Source organism: Temnothorax curvispinosus, unplaced genomic scaffold (assembly GCF_003070985.1).
Source record: "Temnothorax curvispinosus isolate PA1 unplaced genomic scaffold, ASM307098v1 QBEX01013839.1, whole genome shotgun sequence".
In the NCBI taxonomy this organism is placed as follows: domain Eukaryota; kingdom Metazoa; phylum Arthropoda; class Insecta; order Hymenoptera; family Formicidae; genus Temnothorax; species Temnothorax curvispinosus.
In genome coordinates this window covers 264,155-290,962 of record NW_020223619.1, presented here as the reverse complement: position 1 = coordinate 290,962, position 26,808 = coordinate 264,155, and the positions used below count along the sequence as shown (strand labels likewise).

At 31.7% G+C, this 26,808-nt stretch overlaps 1 protein-coding gene across 1 annotated transcript; it reads left to right on the top strand.

Annotated features, from left to right (window-relative positions):
- The first annotated feature begins 4,812 nt into the window (after window positions 1-4,812).
- Window positions 4,813-26,744, top strand: LOC112464043 (TGF-beta receptor type-1). Its single transcript, XM_025030812.1, has 7 exons — window positions 4,813-4,894; window positions 11,008-11,165; window positions 21,949-22,182; window positions 22,775-23,008; window positions 23,528-23,868; window positions 24,389-24,628; window positions 25,074-26,744. The coding sequence occupies exons 2-7, from the start codon at window positions 11,060-11,062 to the stop codon at window positions 25,194-25,196; spliced, it is 1,278 nt and encodes a 425-aa protein (XP_024886580.1). The 5' UTR covers window positions 4,813-4,894; window positions 11,008-11,059; the 3' UTR covers window positions 25,197-26,744.
- Window positions 26,745-26,808: the final 64 nt, after the last annotated feature.

Genomic DNA, 26,808 nt, shown 5'->3' with positions numbered 1-26,808 from the left:
AATCGGGCCCTCGAATTCTCATTAAAAAAGCAATACACGTTCCGGACGTTCCTGCAACCGATAGTCAAAGCACCATGCATGGTCGTTTCTTTATCCCGTCGGTGCATTGTTATTCCTCAGATTCTTACGAGCTATTAGGAGTTTGCAGGTTGTTTGATAAAACGATCGTAAAATCCGGGAGAAAGACTGGCTGTAACGACGTTAACAATTTTCTATACGTATATTGTGAGTGTCTATATATGATATAACGTAGTGTTTATATAAACGCAAACATTGATTAATGTCTCTCGTTAGAAGACATAGTCTTAGAGTTGTTAAAAAAGTGAAGGGACAATAGGCAAACACAAACGAAATTCATAAATTATTCTCGCTCTATTAGTAGATAAAGTTGGAACTTTGATTATATAACTGATAAATACTATAGATACATAACTCTTAGAATAGATAACGCATAAATATTTTATATTTATTTTTTTGAATAAGAGTTATTATTTACATGATATTTATTTATATAAAATTATTTATACAAATAAATATAATATAGATTTTATTACTTACAAATACTTTATTTCGTTAACAGAGTTTTCATGAACGAATAAGTAGTCGCATAATTCTCAAATTTTATTGACAAATTAATATTGTAAATTAAACTCTCTCTCTTTTACTTAAACTATCTACCAAACGTATATATTTTAAATTGTTAAACATATGTATAAAAATAGAACATCTCTATTGTGTCTACATATATGATGTGTGTGTGAGAGAGACAGCAAAATTGTAAAACACAATGTGTGTATACATTTCTTTACAAATTTTAGTGCAATTTTATAGGCTTTACAATAGCACATTGTAAAATATAGGACAAACGATGATTATTTATAGCAGCATATCGGCGCTAAACGCGTGATAACTACTACTATTATGTTGCACAATCATATTGCTTATTTTCCTGCGATCGAGCGCAATACGTATAGATAATATTTAACACGCACGTCATCTTACTATCCAATAATACGTCGAAGTCATAATATTTTCCCCGGCGAGATACGGGAGGGAGTTTGAATAACGTGATTTCGATCGATATCAGGTAGCGAAAAAAATATCCATGTGTCTCTATCTTTCTTGAGACATCATAATGAAAATATGTATTATTCCAAACAAAGCTGTCAGAAATAAATTATTTCTAATGTAATTTATGTGCAGTTTATTGTTGATAAATGATATAAGTCAAATTAACAATAAGTTGAATTTTTTATTAAGAAAAAATCATCAGCATAATACTGTCTCTCAGAATTGTTATATTTTTATTTTTAATTGCAGTACTTTTTAAGAAGTTTAAAATAGATTGTCCATTCCTTTTCCAGTAAAAATTTGATAATTGATTTAATTACAGATTTATTAAAAATAAAAGTAAAAAAAGGTTTAAAAGAATTAAAACTATTTTAAATTAAAATTAGTTGAATAAGGATTTAACTTTATATTTAATTATGACATCATATTGAATAAAAAATAATTATATTGAATAAAATTAAGTTAAAAATTAAAAACTGGATAACTGCGGAAAATTTTGAGGAAATTTTAATTCCTCAATGTTAAAGATTTTATTATGACAAATTGCACAATATCGTAATAACAGCATTACTTTTGATACATTCTGTACGATTGACCGGTTTTCTTCTGCAGAATCCGGTTATTCTGTTGTTTAATGTTGAAAATATAAGGATTGCATATATAGCTCTTTACAAAATATACACATTATGCAAGACAACTGTAAGAAATTTTATTTAATGTTTTTCTATTTTAAATAATTTGTTTACAATTATACATATACATATACATACACTAAGAAAAAATGTTCTAGATTTTAGTAAATATTAGTTTGCATACAACTGTAATTCTATTTACTAAAATAAAGAATTTTTTTTTATTAGTATTAGTATATGCATGTGTATTCACTGAGAAAAAATATACTAATAAAAAGGAAAATTTTCTTTATTTTAATAAATGGAATCACAGTTGTATGCAAACTAATATTTACTAAAATCTAGAACATTTTTTTTCTCAGTGTATTTATGTGAAATATCGTATTATAATATCTCTTATTATTTTACTTGAATATGGAATTCTAGATATAAGTTTTAGTTAAGACTAATATTAATATTATCAATTGATATTAAAGATAAAACTCGGAAACTTATGGATACATTTAAATGTTGAATAAAAATATAATCATTGTTTTACGTTATCGAGCGCACACTCGATTATGAATGCGGAATTTAAGATTACGATCGTGTTTTTTCTATATTGAGTGCTGAATTGTAAATTAGATTTAAAAAGAAATCGCGCGATGACAACACGACCATATTGAATTAATTATCGATCAATAGTAGAGTACTTTTCCTATCACAAAGCTTTTAAGTTGACTGATAGTGAAGACTCTTATATTGATGTATGAAAACGTATTAAAAATATATCTATTTATATAGCATAATCACATGTATGAGAGTAGGCCATCGATGCATTATCACGTCGTGTATAGATACACATAACTTCTATATACTGTAAAAATTTATTTTTTTTTTGTATAATCTTTTCATTAATATTAATAGTATCTACATAATATTTTTTAATTTTTTTGATGATGATTAGATTTATGATAATTTTGTGTCAGCGGGTTAAATAAAAGATTTGTGTAATATATTATTAACTAAATTTTGACTTAAATTATTTTGCATTTACGTAAACATTAATATATTTTATTTTATTTCATTCAAATTTTGATATATTTTAAAAGAATATAGAACACACGGACATCGGAAACAGTACTTACTTTCGACATAATTTTCTTTCTTTTCAGCAATTCCCAAAGAATTACACACATAGAAAAGTAATTAACAAAAACATATTGCATTATATGATTATAATAAAATTATGATAAATCAGATATACTGACCTGAAGAAAACATATTTCACGTTTTCAGTTGTATTTCATATATACGAATTATATAACAGATTTATATTTATAGTGCGGAATATTACAAAGTAAAATTTTATTAAAATTTTAATTTTTTTAACTCTCTCTCTTTCTTGCATATATAAAATTTCTTTTAATGTATGTTTTACAACAATAATTAAGTTTCATGCATATAAAAATACATGTGAGTAAATATCAATATATTGTATACAATTTCGCATTATAATTATATTTATATAAAGATCATTCTTATCCAAACATTATATCAAATAAGCAATTCTTCAGAGTTTATTATTTGCATAGAAGAAATACAAGTTATATTAAGACACATTGCTAAAGTTTCCGCTCACTCATCACAAGTCTGCATTAGCTTCTATAAAAGTAGCAATACCTGAGTGTAATCACTCAAGCTCCAAGGTCTTCTCTCTTGAGCCCACTATTTTTTTTACGCGCCACCTATTTTCTTCTCTTTATTTTGGCAAGCAGAAACCATATAAAGAATAGCAAGCCTGTCAGTCAATGATTATACTGTTTTCAGACTTATATCGAATTTCTATACATATATTCTTGAAATCTCTTAATTTTTTCTTACCGTTTAATTTGTGAATCCCCATATTTAATTACATTATATCGTTGATTTTAAATTCTAGGCAAATACATTTTTTTATATGAGTTAAACGTGGTAAAATTTTCAAATTAATTGTAGCAAAATTAATGATTTTGGTGTTTAGATTTTAGATTTTTAGTTATTTTCCAAATTCTTGACGATTTAAATTCCATAAATGTTGCTTGTAAAAATTTCTAAATTTATTTCAAAGAGTAATTGGAATTGATAAGCATTCATATAATGTATCTTGAAAATTGTGTGTCAATATTTGCGAAACTCAGGACGATGTTATATTATCGTAAAATAAACTGCCCCTCAATTGTAGTAAGTGCCGTATAGCATTTCACGATAATATCTTCCTTCCCATATTTCTTCCATTCCATGCCGAACCACGCAAGCGCTCTTTCGCGAAATTTATTTCACCTCGAGAATTCGATATCATCAAATAATCCATATATTTATTCGCAAAAGTCTGCGTAAGAAAAATAGAAAAAATATATTAAATTCATCTACATTGCATTTATGATTATATTGATATTTATTGATATAGTCATATCATAAACTAATAACAATAAGAAATTACGACGTAATAGTGACGTGCAATGTATATATACTGTTAAAAGAAATCGATACTTTGGCAATATCGAATTTAAAGTAAATTCTTAAGTTATATTTTATAAATTTTAAAAAGGAAAATATGTAATTATCCACAATATTCTGATCGAATCTTACTGTTAATTTAACATTATTGGCATACAATTATAAACATTTTAGAAACTAGATTTTAATGTGAAAAATTTGGAAATTTTAGAAAAGCGTATAAATACCTAATCAAACATTGATCACAAAAGGACCTTTTTGATTTTGTGAATTGATTTTTTTGATACATAGAAAAAATAGAAAAATAAAAAATTTTCAAATATTTTGTGCAATAACTTATAATTGATTCTTAATTGATTAAATTTAATATAATTTAATTTAATTTAAATTATAATTTAAAAATAAGATGCTTATATATATATAAGTATCAAAGATTATTAACGTCTTGACGACGAGAACCAAAACCAATAGTCGAATCGTCACGATGATTGTTTGCCAATTACAGCCGGAAGAAATGAAAGTTTAATTAATTGTTTATTATATTGTTGGCAATTTACGAATGTATACTTTAGGTTAATTGATTCTGTTTTATTTTCAGGATTACTGAAGTGCTATTGCGATATATGCCCGGAAACCAATTACACCTGCGAAACCGATGGTTATTGTTTCGCTAGTACGAGCCTGAAAAACCACGTCATTACGTATGCTCGGAGGTAACGTATTTGCACGTGGATTTTATTGATGAGTATACGCGATTTACACTCGAAACTCCCTTTTATTGACTCATTTCTTGGTCGCCGGTAGATTTACCGTCAATGGAATAGCATTTGTTCGATACCGGCCCAACCCTCCATAAATTATATTCACTTATTTCCCTCCTACTAAGTTTTATATAAAATTTGTTAGTTTTCAGTGTGTAGTATCAGTTAGGATATACATCATAAGGTATACATCAGATTATTGAATATTAACAAAATGATTTATTACGTACTATCAATTAGGAGCGCAAAATCGAGTCCGTCTCGAAAGGAAGGTTTGACACGGGCATATTGACGTTCATAATGAATCGGATAGTCATTATGGTGTCTGGATCGATGTTTGTTAGTGGGCGATCAATGACACTAATGTTATAACACAGATTTTCTAAGCTCTCTCAACAAAACAAGATCCGGTTCGTTATCATCCTCTTCGTGTTATCTGTAATATTTATCATATGAACGGACAGTTCATAATAATATGTTGCAAGACTGCATATCTACTCAACATTAACAAAAAACTTGAAAAATTATTTAGTTAGGTGAGACGCGATTGTTTCAAAAGATTTCCTTATTTAGTTATTCTTTTTTTATTATTTTATTTTATTTTTAATTTGCAATTATTAACTTGTTATATTTATACGAAACATTTATATGTTCTCTAATTAGAACTATATTATATTTTTTTCTAATCAAATTATATTCTTATATATCTACAGTATATATTTTTGTTTGTATGTAAGTTTTTCATGTTTAAAAATCCCAATTTTTTAAGAATATTATAAACATACTTTTTCTCTTAAAATTTGTTATTAATTTTAAACTTGTAGACAATACATATCCTTGATGGACATACATGAATATAAATTTCTATTTTTTTATCTTTTTATATTTATTATATATTTCCATCATATTTTTCATTAAAACTTAATTTGTCATTTAATGTTTTTTTGTTGAATTTTGGATTAATAATCCATAAAAAAATATCTTCTTTTGTTTGATTGGATCATTGGCTCACTAGTGGATAGCGTATTTACTTAGAGTTCCCTTACGTAATGTTTATCACATATGAGGCTTGTGTATTTAACGGTTCAGGTCACTGATCATCCGCGAGAAAATGCCCGCGTATACCATTCCCATCGAACAAACGGCCTTCGGCGGTTTCGCCTCGACATTGCGATCGATGCCCTCGTGGTTTCCACGAATGAACGTTTAGCCGGTTTTCCAGTCCGCGCTCTCACCCGGGCCATGATTAGCGCCCTTTTCGGCGGAAACGAATTATTGTTGTCGGCTAGTCGTCGCGTTGGTAACGCTGCCGAACGCGATGTGTGGTTAAGACTTCAAGTTCGACCGCTATGGGCCATGGAAATTCTGGTCGCGATCGATCGCAGGGCAAACTCGGGGCGAAATTCGATGGTTATACCTTCCCTTCTTCCGCGGTATCGATTTCGAATACGTCGAGGAAGTTTCTTACGCGCAAGCGTGGGGGTAGCCATATACAAATTTCAATTCAATCCAAGCAGATGAGATGACACTGTCCTAACTATAAGGGCTCACTTTTGAAACGCATCATAGTGCGGACGAGAATTACTGAGAATAAATTTATACGATACAATATAATTCTATACATATTAATTACAATTTTTGCACAATAAAATGTCTATAGGTATACTACTTTGCGCTCCGTTTCTATTTAGAAAACAAATAGAAACAAGGAAAACTATAATCTGCAATTTCCCCTTCGACTCTAATTTATTACTTTTGTCGGATTGACGTACACTGAAATCTCAACACATATGACGCGAATTCGCTTGCGACGCGACACGTCAATATATTTTGCATTCATGCGATCGCATATAAAATTGCCTCGTGCTGCTTTCACGCTACGGCCGGATCAAGTAATCTCGGTCGCGCTATTTTCAATGCGATCTCCGGCCGAATTATCCGAATTATCCGTCTGGCGCATTAAGCATTTAGGAGCCGTCCGCACGTCTGCGACCTCAGATCGTCGCATTGGTTCATGGACTGTCTCGGTCGATCTTGTTTGATTTTAAGAGTGCATCGTTTTCAAATCGGGATATCTTATAATCATTACACCGATTATTATAAAGATGAGATAAATCAATTCGACCGCGTCTCGAGATTCCTTCAGAATGTGTAGTGCATTAATTCATATATAAAATTAAAAAGACCAGACGCAGACTCTGACAAAAGAGACACGGAATTTTTCGAGACTGATATCAGTACAGTTAATATTTATTTATTCATAATATTCATATGTATAATAAACAAGAATAGAAATTGTGAAATTACACAAATGTGTGTAACGCAAATGATTCGAATTTTTGCTTTTTTTTAGAGCCAAAGATATAAAAAATTATTTACTTATATAAGTTATTATTTAATTACATATTTTACAAAGAATGGAATATATGTATAATTATTTTTATAACAAAATTTAAATTTTATCTTTGTAGAATTAAAAAAGATATTACAACAGAGAAATTGCATGAATATTCCATCAAGTTTTTACATAAAATATAAACTTTCTATGTATATAGTTTTATAGAAAAACATAATTTATATAAAATTTGTTTTACCTATATATGTAAAATATTATGTCTTATGTATTGGTAGAATGTTTTTAAAAAAATAACATATGTATAATGGTAATAGACTGGAATATAGACTGGATAATAGAATAGATTACATTACACTGCGATTTTGAAAAATAGACAACATGTTTATAAACTAATATTGATCTGAAATAAAAATTATAAAAATTTTGAAATTAAACGTGGTACTGTAAAACTTTATGAGCACACGATCTTAATTATATATATTGTTCAATATTAGATTTTCATGTCCTATGACATGCAGATGTATTACCGAGCATCCTACATGATAAAGAAAATGTCGATCTTTGCAGGATCAAAGGTCGAGTACGCGGCATATTTCACATATACGTACTGCGTTATCTTTTCAACTTTTGACCTCTTTGATCATGGCGTACGTTCGCAAGCTTTTCCGAAGCTATTGTAAATTTCAGATAGATGCGCTTATGCACCATTTTATTGATGTCATAAAGATACCAATAAAGATTATACCAATTGCTTTGCAGCAATGTCAGACGGTAATGCGAATAAAACTTGCACCAGCTATAAAATTAACTTTGCATCAGGTATTTGTAGAATTAGACCCGTCCGGTGTATCGCATAATTTCTGATAAAATTTTAATAAATGATAAAACAGTAAACATATTATTAAAAGACAGATTACAAAAAGTTTAAATGTGGTAGTTAAAAAATTAATTTTCAAATTTTGATTAAAAGATCCTCACATATTTTTTATTTTAGGCTTCTTAAGAAGCGCATTGTATTGCATTGAATAATGCGCTTCCGTGTCACAAAAATTCATTCATTCGTAACGTTTATTTTAATTGATCCATCTAAAACAATCGCCGAAAATGCATCGTGTATGTATAAAATATATGCATATCATAGAAAATCACTATAAACGCAAAAAGAATCGCAGTTTATTCAATACGTGTATTATACCTATATAATGATTCGTGGTCTCTCAAGAAGGAAAATGTATAGAAATAGCAAACTTAGACATTTACATTAATATTTAAATTATATTAACAACAATTAATATAAATATAAATTATATATTTATTATAAATATATTAAATTTATATTAAATATATTTATAATAAATATATTAAATATTATATATTAAATATAAAAGGTGCCTCGATCGAAGCAAATGGCTGCCGCCGGAGAAACCCCGTTTCTGCAACAGCACGCCGAGCATCTATCTGTCGCGGACCTGCTGCGATAAAGACCTCTGCAACCTCAATTTATACCCAATTTTATTATCTTCCACGTCTGAATTGTCTTCAGGTATATTCTTCCAAGGGTTCGCGATCGGTGAAGATTTTTACACGCAGAAAATTTTTCTCGAAGATACAAGTATACACGAACAAAGTAAAATACCATACTAATCTTCCACGGCTAGGATATAGTCATAATATGCAAAAGATTTCAAGAAAGTATAAGAAATTTAGAGAGCAAAAAATAAAACTATAGCAGAAGTAAATATTTTCATCAAGTATGGGACCTTTTTCAAGAGCGCGTTTTACTATATATTAATACTGCGTTCGGCAATGCAAATCCGAAGCGTCGAATGTGCTTTTAACCTCGAAAATCGTTCGGCAATTCTCGATACGCAATGAATATTTCTATATATACAGTTCACAGTAGGTTCACCCTAGATTATATTTTTTCTTATACTGTCTTAAGATACAACGTGCAATTCAAGCTACAACGTCGAATATACACATGTTATTAGCATATATGGGACTTTTTTTACTTTTCTCATATTTTCTTGTTAGTATGGCAAATTTATTTGCCTTTAGGTTACAAGATGTATCTGATCAAACTATTATTTTTCTATTGTCATATATTAATTTCCGGTTGAATACGCGTATATCCTACCGATGCGATGCAAATCTAGTAAATTTTATTATGAGTATTCTACATTATTTGAGAAAAAATTTCTGCGTGTACTATCTGTATAATTATACGTGTGTGTATAATTTAACCTTAATATCAGTTTGAGAGACTCCAACTAACACACGTTGCATCGTAGTGTCTACCGTTTTACCCCTAACCCACATTTTCTTTGCTGTGCCGAGTTCGATTTGTTCAGAATGTACGAGATGTGCCTGCTTTGAAGATCGTTTCCGGCGATCTGACGGCGTTTCTCGAGATTGTCCCTTTCTCGAGTTCGCCGCGGGGTTACTGTAGTAGAACAAACCCCGATCGATAGAGAAAGACTCGCGTCGCGAGTCGACGCCGGGGGTCTCCGCGCGTTATATAGCGTTGTACGCCCCGATGCTATCCCCACAGGAGTCGCAGAATTTCAGGAATCACGAAGCTATGCTACCACTGGCTACCCCCACATGTCAGGTATCACGAGAGTGTGTTGAGTTGCACGGTGTTGCGGATTTGCTCCTCCCGACTACCAGCTCCCGCTCTCTCGCATCCTCTCCCGGTTTTTTTTTCTTTTTGAGTATTTCTCTTTCGGTTTTGCTGGAGTTTGCTCGGTGATCCCCTGTTCCCCCGATAGCATCCGCATCCGTGTGGATTGCGCGATGCGCAGTAACTCTCAACGGGTGCGTTCCCAACGCGTGCACGTATCAAATGCGAAATGTTACCGCGCTATTATCGGCTAATTGATATATATATATATATATATATATATATATATATATATATATATATAATATACACATATATAATATTCAATTAGACTTAGTTTATTCAATGAAACTTTCAATTTTATCTCAATATTGTTATAAGATTCATAGATTCAAGTAAAATTGATCTGTTTCAAACGTAATTTCTGAAGAAGAAAATTCTGAGAAGAATGATAGGTATAATTGTAATTGAAATAATAAGTACAAATTGCCATTATATAATTAAATTAACAAATGTTGGACGGTATTATCAGAGATTAAGGAAATTTGATCGAACATTGAGAAAGATTTTCAGTGTTTTCGATAAAATAATATAATCAAAATTAAGAACTTTTAAAAGCTAAATGAGAAATTGAAAAAATATAGAAATAATTTAGAGATCCAAAAAATTATATTAATAAGAAAAGGATTTAACGATCTTAACTATATATGTATCTGCATATTCTGCATACAAGAGCCTTAGAAAGTATTTACAAAACGTCAACTTGTGAATGTTCACTTCGTTAATATATAGGTGACTTAACGTATTTGAATTACATATATGAAATAACAGAAGACAAAATCGACGATATTGGTAAATAAGAGGCAGACTCAGAATACAACCTTAGAAGCGCACTAATCCCTTTTTGTGATGTTACCAAGGGATCGAATCCCCGTTTGCGTTTTTTGCCTTGAAACCGCACGATACGAATCCCCTTTTGATATCTCGTTCGCCTCGATGCGAACGCGTCGCGCGCGCGCGCGCGCGCGCGCTATCCCGAGTTCTCCTCACCTCGTTTTCTGAAACTGGTGCAAAATCGGCTTGAAGGTGCGTGCTTAAACACCTGCCGCCGTCGCAGCCCGAGCCGCGCATCTTCTGCATGACGAGCGACTCGCGAAACACGACCTTCGTCATCGAATGCTGCAACAAAGAGGATTTTTGCAATCGGGATCTCAAACCTCTGCTACATCCTAGCAACAATGAAGGTATAGTCCAAACAGACCTGGAAGTTACGAAAACTCTGCAGGTGGCACGGGCTTTAGCTGCAACTCTCCTCTCTCACTTTCTTTCTTTCTTTTTTTTCTCTTTATGTATCTATCTCTGCAACACGACTTATAAAATACATTCTCGCTGTATCTTAATTATTTATAGAATGTTATAGTTGGTTTTTGTTGCCGATCTATACCGAGGTGTATATAACGAATTTGAGAATAGCACATCACTAGAGAGTACGACGTTTAATTATGAAACGTCTAAATTGTGTGTATATTGACGAACTAGACATTCACGATATTAATTACTTTACAATAATACGGGCAATATAAGCATAGCATATATTCGAGACAATTCCTGAAAATACCTAAACTGTAAGATTAACAAGAATGGAAGCGAAACACGCAATTGTGTACGTGGCACAAAGAAACTGTTTTCAAGTTTGAAGCTAGTTTGACCTATCCCACGCAACTACTTAAAGCGTTAAAGGGGCAGCTCTATAATATTCGCAGTAATTTTCGAAATTATTAAGTTCTTATTCATATAAGTTAACTCTCAATTAACTTTATCTGCATATAATTGATGCAAACAGTTCTAGCCAGATTTTTTTGTAATCTTTTAGTTATTAAATTATTGTATTTTAATCAAAATAAACTCTATTCATCATTTAATAGAACTATTGAATTTTACGAACATGTATTTCGCGTAAATACTCAGTCATGTAATCCCGAGTTCAAAGTATTCATCATTTAAACAGTGTTTCACACCGTCATATATTTTCTTGACAATAGGATATATCTAATTAAATCGTTTGCGAGAATCTTTGCAATATATCAAAGAAATAAGCAATCTGTTTTTAGTATAAATATTTCACATTCTATCTTTTTTCATAAATGAGATAAATTATCAACAAATAAATTCAAGAACTTTTATTATTGTCAGAATTTGATTTAAAGCATTATTTGCATATTAAGAAGAAGATATTGGTTTTTTGCAGAAGGATTTGTGCTCAATATAAAGTCACTTCTATCTTTAATGGAGCAGAAATGGCTTCAAGCAGCGGTTAAAGCGTTTTTACGTAGCTATAAGAAGAGAATTAGCCAAGTCACGGGTTATTTTTTTATGGTCGGAATAAAGTGTTACGTCATGGCTCTGCTAGTGTATATATTTTTGTCTCGCTCATATATTATCATCTTGAACTCAGTCTGACACGCTCTCTGTCGCGCTCCCGCTGCCGTTATCTGTGTACAATGTACGAAATGTATCGAAATTATCATGATATTTTGTGAGTAGATTATTTTAATCTATACCGATTTCTATTAAAAGCATAAATGATTGATTAATATTTTTTATTGATTAAAATGAAATATTCTTCCAGTTATGATTCCCAAACTTCCATGGTTTTTTATTTCAAAAATACACACACTGCATATACCTATTATTTTTTATCTACTTTTACTCTTGGATTTTAATTTGTTAAACTCCTTAGATTTTTAATTGCTTACAAGTTGAAAAACATTTGTACCTTTATTTATGTTAGAAATGAAAAGTTACTTTTATTTCAAATTAATTAAAGAACTTATCTTCTAAACTATCAATCGATGATTTTGGCACATTGTGTGGATTTCTGTATTTGTACAAAGCTATATATATGTGCGTTATATGTACATTATGTAAAGAAAAAAGTGTCTGAAACGCTGCTACACACTAGACATAGACGTGCATATGCGACGCACTATTTGCGTATTCGTGGATAAGCTATACGCTTTTTTTCACCATTTATTACGTCCAATAAAGCGCAACATGACAAACTATTTTACATATCGTGACTTTTTTAACCACGACAGAATACTCTAGAGTTTCTATCTATATATTGCTGGAACTATATCATAATGAGACATAGAATTGAACGTTTAAATTAGATTAAAGTAAATTATAAAGTAAGCATTATTAGGCTATTATCAATATTAACATTTGATTAATATATCTATTATTATATGCGCTCACGCGTGTTTTAAATTATTTCATAATAGGCGTATTGCATATACATATAAATACGTATATTTATATTTCTAAATGCATGCATAAATTAATTTTATTGAAACGAATGCTACGACATTTTGTTTCACGCGAGCAGTAAGGAGTGATACAGATAAGCGTGATCAATAATCGTCTAGCACTTCATTACTTTCCATTATTTCTCCAGCTTTTTTCGTCCACCTTGAGCAGCACACGCCCACATTATTTATATCGTTGATGCACTGTAAATTGCAAAATTATCCGGATAAATTTCAAAATTATATCGATGTTGAGTTGAGATCAATGTAAAATAGACGGTATCTTTAGGAGAAAATAAAACGAGATAACAAATTTGGATAAGATAATATGCTATTGTGACGCTATTGTGACGTTTGACCGAGATGTTTGCCACCTCCGGAGCTTATATAGTCGCTTCAAGGCGATCTTCTCTTGTATTTTTTTTCCTTACAAGTTGTACGCCGGAAATCCTCCTGAGTGAACTCGGAAAGGACCGGTAGCATGTTGTCATAGCTCTCTTCTCTGCACTCTTTATCGACAGTACTATCCCGTAGTATGTACTTCGATAGCGTGACCCACGCGAAAAAGGGTGGCTTTTGTAAATATTTTTCTCGCCTCCTGTAGTAACCTTCAGATTTTCTGCAAAACTTGCGGTTTTTTATTTAACTTTCGCAGAAATGTATTATACACACTTGATGACTTGATTTATTATTATGTGAAGGAACATTAAAGAAGCTGACATGAGAGATCTAATTTTTGTGCAAAAGAACATTATGATAAGACCATGGATTATCTTATTTGCTACTCATAGACTTAGTTTCAAGTTACATTCATTAGTACATATTTTGTTGTTAATATATGATCTCATGTCAAGTTCTTTTTAACTTTCGTAATACTATTTATCAGGAAACTTTCTTGAGATTGTGAAGCTTAAATAGGATTGAACTACTATTACTTTTTTTTCCGCATGCCTCTTGACTTTATGTATTTATTATCTTTGTACATGCCGTTGAATACTTTTATGGAATTTGAAGAAAATGTAGATGATATTTTTCCCCTTGTTTATTAATGGTAAAATAAAATATCTTATATTATTGTTGTTTATATGGATTAATTTACAGTATATTGTAAAATTTGCGTCAAACTTCAGAATTTTTTCGACAAATTTTAATATTTTATTTGATTTATTATTGTATTTATCCTTCTTTTTAAGTAATTTCTTTAACGGAGAATAAATTTCTCTGAAAAAATTAACTTTATACACAGAGGTTTTTTATATAGTAATTAATATTAAATAAAATTTAACAACATTAAATAAAATATAAAATTTTGTTACTTGTAAAAACTTTTTTAGTTTATCTTGAAAAGATTTTATTTAGATAAAAGTTTAACTACAGACACGTTATCAAATAACAATATAACAACATGACAAAATATTTATAAACTGATGACTTGTGAAAAGAAAAAATAATTAATTTCTTTACAAATAAAAAATTACTTAATTACTTAAAATTAGATAATATGTACATATAGAACTTTGATCCAAAAATTACAAAATACTGTGTATACTATTACTGTATACTGATCTACACATGTATGTTACTGAGGAAAATGTGATATGTTCTTAAAATATTTTCCAAGTATTTATTCTTTAATAAAGAAAATTTATTATTATTAAAATGTAGATTTTTTTCAAAATTGTTATTGCTTTTTGACAAAAACAGAGTGATATAATACTTTCACAACTTTTTCTCTTCTTCAGATATGTGTAGATTCTTTTAAAGATTTGCATCAACAGCTTTGGCCAGCTGGTTCTTTGATTAATAACTATTTTTCTCGTTTCAAACTATATAACTTTAAAATTTTATATTAATTATGATGGCTTTGAATTATAATTTCAGCTGTAATATAAACAGAAAAGAAAATCGATTAATCACACGATCAAAGCTAACCGATGCAGTCAAGTTTAGATGTATGCTAATTATCTTTCTGCAGCTTATTAAACTCTGCGTTGTAGCATACTGAGCCAATTAAAATGCTGCCATTAGCATTCCTTTATTCCTCTTTATTTTTCTTGGATACTATCCCATCAAAGTCTTACTCCGATGATTCGCTGATATACACTTTATCTGCAATCTCTAGCGTATTACGTCATTTTACAGTTTACGGCAGCTGTCGAGTGTATTACCACTTTTCGGCTGAAACGCCATAGTCAGTCTGGTCCGCAGCAGTACTTGTTATGTAAATTATTTTCCCAGGTGTTACAATAAGATGAACTTCTTTCCGGACACGGAATACTCTGTCTGGTGCACCACGAACAGTACGCTACGCGGTCCAGATGGCAACGAATTCGTGGTCGCTTGTTGCGATCATTCTGACTACTGCAATCGCGATCTAAGGCCTTCTTTTCCTACTTACGAGTCCAGAGGTCGGTCGTATTCTCGCTTCGCGAACCGCCTCAGAGGAGGTACAATAAATCGCAGCTGAAACGGCTGCCGCCTTTAAATTCTTCGCCTTCAAGGTTGCTTTGGCCGCAAAGTTCATTTCTCCGCTGAATGAGATACTCGCAAAAACGTACTGGTTGATAAATTCGAAGGATTCAATGGCGGAAATGCTGAAGATGATATTTCTATCTAGGCCAGAAAGAAATAAATTCTTCTCTAAATAAAAATTAAAGAAAATTTAAACAATTTTATGATATTATATTTATTTAGTAAAAGATTTTTAGCAATCTATTTATTAAAATAATAAATGTGTTAAAATTATTTGTATAATTATGAATTTCAGAAATAGTTAAAATGTTTTCATTAATAAGATGATTATATGTTAGTTCGGTTTTGTAATGTAATCGTGACTTAGGTTTATATTAAAATGCATATATTAAAATGTGACGGTGTTAGAGAAAGAGGAGAAGATCATTGCCATTAGGTTAATGATATTTGAAAAATGTAAATAAAGTATTTGATATGAATAATTGAATAAGTGGCTAATAATATGGCTATCATTATATTTCTTTTGTTGCTAAAAGGCTTTTTTGATCTATTTGGTTTAGATTAAAACTTTACAATTTTATAAGATATATACATTTTTGTTTTACTTTGTACAATATACAATTTTGTATTTTTCAAGAGAAATAAAGAAATTTTGATGTAATATATGATTTTCTAATTTGTTAACTTAATGGAATATAATGTAATATCTATATAAATAAAATTATTAACACTTACTACATTTTTTAAAACTAATAAATAATTTGTAATGCTTATTTTGTAATATAATGTTTATCGAGACAAAGCAATTTACGGTCGAATGCATTTCCTGCCTTGTCCGTCCTGAATGGATCAGCCGTCCGTGATGTGATGCGAGCGATTATAGGTTTTGCCTTTGTAATCGTTGAGTTGCAACAAGATAATTTACACAGATAACTAACAGCATCTATTATGTGTGATTGCGTTAGTTTAGCAAAATTAAATAAATAATTTATTGGCTCCCGAACATTTTGTCGTTAAGAGCATAAGCGATATAAATTTATTAAAGAAAAAGATTATAAAATTAGATTGATCGATTTTATTGAGGTATCGGATAATAATTTTACAATCGACTGACTGACGATTCTCGTTTGTTGAATTATCTATTTTTTTGTCTGATAATGATTTGGTAACTTTCGAGTGTGTTGTTACATCAACAACTTATATAACTTACGTATTTAAAACTCTTAAGTCACGTGCTCGGGGCTTTCCGAGAACTTATAGCAATAAGGCTATAAGTTCTCAGAAAGCGAAAAAAAAATTTAAATAAACTATTGAATCCTGACAATTAATGCAATCTGCGAATTTTTTTTAGGCTTTAATTTATGTCAATAGCGCTTGAAAACAATGGCGGATTTATATGTTCTAAATATTTGAATCTATCGTTCATTATTTTTTATACATCACTCATTTTACATAATATACATAATTATACAAAACAAAATACTTAATTTTGTATTATGTTGTTTCACTGCTTTTACAATTTTCTAGTTTTTCAATCTCTTAATTTTAATTCAAAATATATGAATTTGCTCTGCCATAAACATAAATCCGCGTCATTGTTTCATGGCGCTTCAGCTTTCCATTTCGTGGATCATGAATCAGCGAGAAAAGGACTTTTCTGATATAGCAACCTTGGTAAGGCACGCGTGCGACAACGATGAGAAAAGCGGGGTATCGATTATCGATTTTCTACGCTTTTGTGAATTGTCTGGGCGCGCACTTTTCACACCACTCTCTCCCCTGTGTTCCCCCATGTTTCACGTTCTCGCGTCATTTATCTTGCTTGTGCCAAGCTGACAAGACAAGGAACGGACAGAATGGCTACCATCGAACGACAGTTCTCTCTATCCTGATAACGTTCGTCATGTTTTTTAGCTTTTAAACGACTTTTTATCGAAAAAATCGATATTTTGTTGCTACTGCAGAATAGCGTTGCTGTTTCGTTACATAATGCGAGATGTATATGAATTACGCAATACGCACATTATCTTTAGAGCGTTTAAAAAGATTATGTAAGCGTATATAATGTACAATATTTTATAATGTTTTATTTTACAATTATTTTAAACTCAGTACTTATTCATATTTATAATATTGCGTTAAACTTTTAACATTTTATTGTTAAATAAAAATAACTGTCAAGCAATTAATTTTAAATTAAACTTAATTATTTTTTTATTATTAAGTTAAATGTTTTATTATTTATTGACACTTGTAAAAGTGTCCGTAAGTTTTGACCGTAAGTTATAAAAATCACTTTCTACTAGATTTCAAATGTATTTTGACATCATTGAATTGTGCACTCATATATCGTAATATATCGTAGTTTTCTACTCGTACATCTCTTGTTTGTAATAAAGAGGGGATGCAGATAACGTGCTGTGTACGTTACGTGCAGATAAGATAATACGGGTCTGTCTATATGTATACATATATACATACCGGTGAATTTTGCAACGTGGAGAAAATTTGATAAAAAAAACCGAGGACATATATTCTCCACAGTCTGTTATTTCATATGTAACTGTGAGAGTATGTTAACCCTAGAACATACCCTTTCCGGTATCGTGTTAACATACGCAGTTGTAATTTTTGCAAAATCGTGTATTTTAAATCAAATATATTACGAAATAAATGTGTATGACATTTAGTTCATTAAAAGATTTATATCTAAATAAATTATAGGAATAACAAATGCATAGTTGCTCTTTAGAATTAAATAAGTTTAACAAAAGCATATTTTTGTGTTATTGACAATAATCGACTTCACGCGAGTAATATTTTACGGGAAGAAGAGCTTGTAAAATTTTTACCAATATTAGTAACATTCAAATATCCGATATACACGATATAAAGTTGTTCTAATTACAGACTCGAATCTGATAAATCGAATTTCCTATTTCAGGAAAGATTGTATCTAGTTGATTATATTGGAATGTTTATATGACGTTAATAACTCATAAACCGAATGAAAACTTTTTGAAATAGTTAATCAATTGGTGATCCATCTTTACAAAAGAGTAGAGTTATTAACAATTACTTATTGTACGTATGTTTACAACAGGACAAGTTGGTAAGAAATTGCAACAAATATGTAGCTTGAGATAGCAGTTTGATATATCATATAATAAACTAAGCTCGTATTCTTCATATCTTATCTTAATATGTTTAAAAATAGATTTAGACATCCGTATTTATGTTTTTTATGTATAATGATAAATAAGAGAAACACTATAAAGTATCGTAAATAATAAACTTTAGTAATAAAATGGTTGAATAATCAACAGTAATTAATGAGTGGATTATTTAGTCGTTTATTTGTACTGTATTTTTAATTTAAATTATTAGCGACCTACCTATAATCATAGAACTGTGTGGAAAATGTATGATATCTATATATCATGGATTTTAACTGCGAGTAGAAACGTACGTTGAGGACGAGGGTGCAATTTGCCAAGCGCGAATGGAATGACTTCACCTCGGGAATATAAAGTAACGAGGCGTGCACAACACGATTTGGACAAAGGGATGATGGGACTGGAAGTGATATTCATCGATTATACGCGCTCCAATAAATCCGCGAGGACGGTGGCCAGTTATCGGTGGATACTCTCGTAGCAGGGATTTGATATTAGCCCGAGATGTGTGCTCGTTACGTACTCGCTTATGGAATTCGACATTCACGTGGCGGTTTAATTAGACCGTCCGACAAGGATTTACTGGCAGCACACGGAAGATATTTTCGTATTGAGCCACTAGTTTACATCGTTGTCAATATTGAAACGTATCATATCCATTAGTTCTGCAGAACTCTGCATGTTTGACATTCTCGAGTTTATTTTATTAAGGAATTTTATTAAGGAATATTTTTCTTTTCTAATAATAAAAATGAGTTGCAAAGATTGAGTAAATATAAATATAAAAAAAAACGATAGCTCCAGTTAACAAATGTTCTTGATTCTCATGTGTTTCTCGTGTATTTTTATAAATACTAAAAAGATATTGGAAACGATAATAAATCAAATTTGACAATTCCTTAATTTATTAGTCATACTGATGAGATTTATATGTTATGAGATTATATGAGACTTATATGACGAGATAATAAATAGTATAAAAATAGTTGTATTGTTATATGACTAAAAAGAGAAAATATGTTATATTAAATACTAATATCTTAGGAAGGAACAAATATTTAGGAAAACGTCTAGTTTCTTTCTGTAACATTGAAAATGTGAAAATTACGATATCACACATTTCTATGCATTATAAGCAAAAATATTATGTGACGAAACAGAAACCTATAAACATTAATTATTGTTTAAGTGACGTATTTGTACGAACAATATCCTTTTGTTAATGTTGGCAAGGTGCACATTCTCGTATTACCTCTCATTGTTATTGGGAGACTCATCGTTGGCTGTGCGATCATTCATCAGTGAATCGTTTCTCGCCGTGTTGCCTGTCATCTCATTGAAATCTTCACAGGGATCAATATCCAATTATATCGCGATTCGTCCTATCCAATACCTACACATATGGCTCATGCGAAAATCCTGCGAATTGAATTTCGCGGTTGTTTCATTCCACGATGGGTTGGATAGTTGTTTGGTTTTATATATACATATATCCAGTTTTGTCATAACTCTCTTTTACAAATCCTTATACGTCTGCAAAGTAATATTTCGATTCACAGCAATTATTTAAAAAATTAGATATTAATTTGTACGATTTAATTATTTCTTCGTAATTCGGATTTCTTCGTAATTCGGTTTTGATATGTTATGTTAAATATTTTTTCATTCAAAATTATTAACTTTATATCTATTATATAAGTGAAAATATAAATATTAAAATATAATCAACCTGTGATTTACATTTTTGTATGTTTGAAAATATATTTGATCATAAACTAATTATTTTCCGGGTAGCTGTCGCAATTTATTTTGTTGCGAAGATGAAAAATTGAGGATTATCGAATTAACGTGAGCTGAAATAAACAAGTTATTTTTTAATAAATAGTTTTTGTTAAATATTTTATAACAACTGGATTGTTTTAGACACTGCTTAATACCATTTTTACTTAACATTTGTGTGATGAATTTCAATAATTGATTAATAGCATTCGTGTGACACGAAAGATATACCTTGATGCTCTTCAATACTGTTACTCGCAGGTAAGTCAAATTATATGCTTAACGTGCTACAGACGTCTCGAGATGTTAGAGGAATCTATTTATAATCTATACCATGATGTGAGCTTACCTTGCATATTACGTAGAACAAAAGAATTACCACGGGTTTAACACTAGAATGATCATTGATTCAATGAAAAAAGTAGTATCATCCCGGCATAAAGATAGAAACTACGACAAAAAACAGTTCGCACTATTAATATCTGTCTCTTGAAAGATCGTAAAAATATAAAACCCAGCAAATAATCGAGACGCAGTCGTACGTTGATCATCCAATTTTCGAAGAGGTTCTTAGGACGTTTTTCTTTCAGTCTCGTGACTTGTCAGAGGTTCAGCCATAAATCAAGCTCCTGGTCACCAAACTAATCTGCATATAAAAATCGTCCGAAATCTTATCCATGTTACGTTAAACCCCTTTTGCATGTGTTTAACCGCTGCTAACACGGAGCTCGCTTTGCATTAGTCATTTCGTTAACGTTTTGTTAAATGTCTTCGCACGTTTCCGCTTTTCTCTCTTTTCTCTTTTTTTTTTAACATCTACATCTCACAGCTTTCTTGTCTGAAAATTTTTACTCGTGCTTGCTTGCTTTTAAATCAACAACTTTACAATGATTTTAACCAATTCGTATACTTTCGCGAAGTTTTTCGCTTCCAAGATGAGAGATATTCAACCTTTCTTTGACACGAATGTGAATGTAAATTTCAAGACCGGTTTATCAACAGTCATAAAATAATTTTATTTAATTGTATCAGAACAAATAAATAAATTAATACAACTGTGCATTGAAGAGACTTTTTTTGCATTCACGTAATTTGTCCGTAAACTTCGAGATAACGCATCATCCGGCATTCATCCGCGACACGCATTATGGGTTGAATACCTCTGATATTGGTATATCGTACCTCTGTACGATAACACGTATGTACAATACGGCGTCATCAAGGACGAAATTAGCGTTTGTCCGTCGGTGCTTCCTACGTGCGAATAATAACCGAATATATCTTGCCGAAAGTATCGTCGAGCGGCGATGACGCAACGTGGGTTACCTGGAAAATGGCCTTGACGATAGCACTACCAATATGCGCGATATGCGTGGTCGTAATGGCAATCTATCACGTACACATGACCAAAAAGAGGCCGGCTAGGCACTTTCCGGACGACTCGCTGGAGGCTCCGGACCGACCAATTCTGGGCGGCGTCACTATCAGGGATATGTTGGAGATGACTACGAGTGGCAGCGGCTCAGGTAGGTCGAACTAAATTAAAGTTGATCATATGAAACCAGCGATATAAAAAGGCAAATCTATCTCGAATTTTTATAGAAAGTTTCTGATGTGATTAGTCGTTCGGACACATTCATCAATAACATTTAGAACGCAATTTACAATAATAACTACATTAATTTTCTTATAATATTATTAAAAATTATAGAATTACGTATTTCAGTAATCCTTAATTTTACAGTCTTTTATTATAGCAAATGTAACAAGTTGTTGCATGTAAAACATTAATGTTACATAAATTTATTTTATGTAATCTTAAAAAATTATTAAAGTATTTTTGTAATAATACAACTATATATATTCCAATTATATGTATATACAATATATTAACGTGTGTAAAAATACGGATGAGTGATTATACGTTAAAATTTAATTACTTAACGCGCGAAATTAATAGCTAACTCAGATTTGCTTACTAATATATTCTTTTACAAAATTATGTGTGTATTTGTGCACACGTTAATCTATTCGTCTCTTGATACACAAACACGCGACGGGTGAGTCATCTTTAATCATACTGAAATTTACGTTCTCCAATGCCCATCCTCTCTCAAGTAGGCCTGCCACTTCTGGTACAACGGAGTATAGCGCGTCAGATTCAGCTGGTGGAAACGATCGGAAAAGGCCGCTTCGGCGAGGTCTGGCGCGGTCGTTGGCGCGGCGAAAACGTTGCCGTGAAGATCTTCAGCTCGCGAGAAGAGAGATCCTGGTTCAGAGAAGCTGAAATCTATCAGACGGTGATGCTGAGGCATGACAATATCCTAGGTTTTATCGCTGCCGATAACAAAGGTAGTTTTTCATATTCGTAATTAAATCTAAAATCCTGGCAAAATTGAGAATAATACTTAAGAAGTAGCCTAGAAGTAGCCTTCAACATTTATCTTCCACCATTTTCAGAGTGCATGCTTGTTTATATTAATTTAAAAAAGAATTTTAATCATTGTGATCTTCTTTTTTACAAATTAAAAAATAAAAGATGTAATTGTAAAGTAAATGTAATGTTCTAGTTTGTATTGTCAAGAAGATTTAGATTTAAATCATAATTTTAAATTCTAATTTAACTGATCAAATGAAAGAATTATGATGGAATATTTGACTGGAAACATTTTATTTCTGGAAATGTTTCGAGCGCGTTTAAATGATCTTCTCTCAGATTACATGGAACATTGAAATACCTTCTTCATCGATTTTCGTTACATATTTTAACTTGCACATTGTTTTATGAAAGCTCCTGCGATCGAGCTACATCTTCTAAGTAAATTGTAAATTGATGGAATGGCGGATATCTCTAATTTGGTTTCTTTTCAGATAACGGCACGTGGACTCAGCTGTGGCTGATAACGGACTATCATGAGAAGGGTTCGCTCTTCGATTACCTCAACAGATCAACCGTCGACACGAACGGTATGATAAGGATGGCCTTGTCGATCGCCACTGGCTTGGCGCATCTTCACATGGAAATAGTCGGCACGCAAGGCAAACCGGCCATCGCTCATCGGGACCTGAAGTCAAAAAATATCCTCGTGAAGACTAATGGTACCTGCGCCATAGGCGACCTCGGATTGGCCGCCAGGCACGACGTAATCACGGATACCGTCGACATTCAGCTCAACAACAGAGTCGGCACAAAGAGATACATGGCGCCTGAGGTAATTATATTGCCATGTGAAAAAGATTTCTCTGGTTCTATACATAAAGAGCAGAAGTATCTGTAGTCCCTATTTTTCGGAAGAATAAAACAAGATTGTAATATTAATCACAACACAAATATTGATAAATATTAATTAAACTAATCAAATAATACTAATAGTAGTCAATATGTCGTTGATAATAACGCGTCCACTGAAATGCTGTAGCAATTATATAATTATTTTTATTAATGACAAATTTAAAATTAGATAAAATGTGATCTAATGTGTTCTTTCAACTTCAACTCGATTTATTTTTTCTTATTGAAAGAAATAAGATATTAATAGTATTACACATAGCATTAATTAAATAGACAATTTTTCTATTAACAGGTGAAAGAACAAAATGAGTTTTGATGAAGACGTATGGAAAGATAATAAATTATTAAACGATAAAAATAACGAAGATAATTCGCGATCGTTTATATTCGGTCAGGAAGGCGGCTCTTCGGCAACGTGTATGAACGTTTTCTGCTTTCAGGTTCTTGAAGAGACGATCAACATGAACCACTTCGACTCGTTCAAGAGGGCCGATGTGTACGCACTCGGTTTGATCCTCTGGGAGATCGCTAGACGTTGCAATGTTGGCGGGATTCATGACGAGTATCAGCTGCCCTTTTACGACTTGGTGCCTTCCGATCCAACTATCGAGGAAATGCGGAAAGTCGTGTGCACTGATCGACAGCGGCCGTCGATACCGAATCGATGGCAGTCGATCGAAGTGAGTATTAAATAAAGCAAAAAGTAATTTAAATATTCAACCGCACCCAGCAAAAGTGCTTAAAAAACTGAATTGCAGGTAAAATACTTATATGATCTTTAATTGATAAGTTTTTCTTGTCACGTTATTGACGTCATTGACAAGTTTGTCTTTTCAATGCTTGTCACTTTCACATGACTTAGAAATATAACGGAGTGAGATATAAAAATTATATAAGTATATAATTTAATGAAATCAGTCAGTAGTGATTGAAAAATAAAATATAAATCTAAAAAATTGTAGTTATTGATTAAAAACTTAAATTATTAGCTAAGTTATATCCCATTAAAATTATAAAAAGTAATAAGTTATATCCTATTAAAATTATTTGCACAAAAATAATTTTATATCGTGATAAGATAAAATTAGATTAAGAATTAATTGATAATTTATTATATCTATTTAGGCTCTACAAGTGATGTCGAAAGTAATGAAGGAATGTTGGTATCATAATGCCGCCGCCAGGCTAACCGCACTCAGGATCAAGAAATCGCTCGCTAATTACGGCGCTATAGACGACCTGAAATAGATTAAGCGTTTTTGACGGAGCTCTTCGATGGAAAAACTACAAAAAATCGATTTGTTCATATAGGCGAACGTCGCTGTCTTGAAATTCGATGCGATAGAGCTTCCGGCGGGGAAATATTCCGATACGTCAAGAAGAATCGGAAACAGACTGGCTGGAGTTATGAGATTCTTCCTTATGCGAGACCGTCGAGTAAATTACTGTATGAATAGAATTGGTATCGCTTTGGAGAATCGCGAGCAGAGAAATAGAATGGGTTTTTAAGCCTGTTGATCGTTTCGAACGATCGGTAGCGCTCGAGCTGCAGGAAGAAACCTTATTTCAGTCCCGATATATCGCGGCCTGATGATCGGTCACTCTGTTGAATGGGTCAACAGGCAATCGCAATACGCGTTCGGTTAATCGAACGATCGCTCAATTACGCGCCACACACATCGACACACGCAGACACTGACACGTAAAAAACACACTGCTGTATATTTATTACGATAATACTAAGATAATAAAATATACAAATTTATTATATAGCAACATTTATTGATTAATGCTAATGAGTAACGGTACTCGCATATACACACATATATAATTATATATTATATATATATATATATATATATATATATTATATATATATATCTCCCCGTTATCTCTCTTGGAATAATCGATTCGATTAACCGAACTATATATTGTTTGGACGATCTTATAAACAAGTTACCTCAGTGAAACGATCATTGTGCTCGCGTAAATATGCCGATTCGTCGGGAGCAATCGGGATGTTGCGCAAGATTTAAACGTATCAATTCAGCTCCGACTGGACGTGTCGGCAGATCATATGCGAAGAAAGCCACACATTTTTTATCTCCGAAGATTCACCGTAAAGATTCGCTATTTTATTTTTGCGTGCAGAAATTAGAGTCACATTTGGAGTCTAAGTACCATACATCATGTTACATAAAAGAAATGCATGTCTTTTGATTTCTTTTTCCGAAAAAAGTGCCGAGTTTGTCGATAAAAATGCTTATACAGGGTAGATAGGAAAACCGGACATTCGATTGACAGCAATTGACGATGTCCAATAGAGGCGGATAATTTGAATAAGGTGGATCTTATCGTCGGAAACGAGAAATCCTCTAGTGAGTGCTTATGCATATTCACTGACGAAATTCACTGACGGAACTGTTAAGAAGAATGCTGACCCTCCCTCCCGTGCATGAGGTGTCGTGAAACTTTAGTACATTGTCCGGTTTTATTTGTCGACCCTATACGTATACTCTTAGTATAGTAGATACATACGAATGTTTTGCTCAAGACGAATATTTTTGCGTAATCATACGGAAAGTGAGCGCGATACACAATGGAACGGCGAAGCTTTCGAAGTGTGTTTCCTTTGTAATGCAGGAAGGCTGAAATTGAAGGATATTAAGCTCAAAAGCATGCGTGTATCGTGGCATGAAAGAAACATGAGAGTATGAGAAGCGTGTGAGAATGAGACTAGAATTGAACTAAAACTGGTACAAGAAGAAGAGGAAAGAGTGGAAAACAAATTTGATGGAAAAAAAAGAGACTCATTGGAGAATCCATATTTTCGGGTATTTTTGTGTGGAATAAAGAAAAG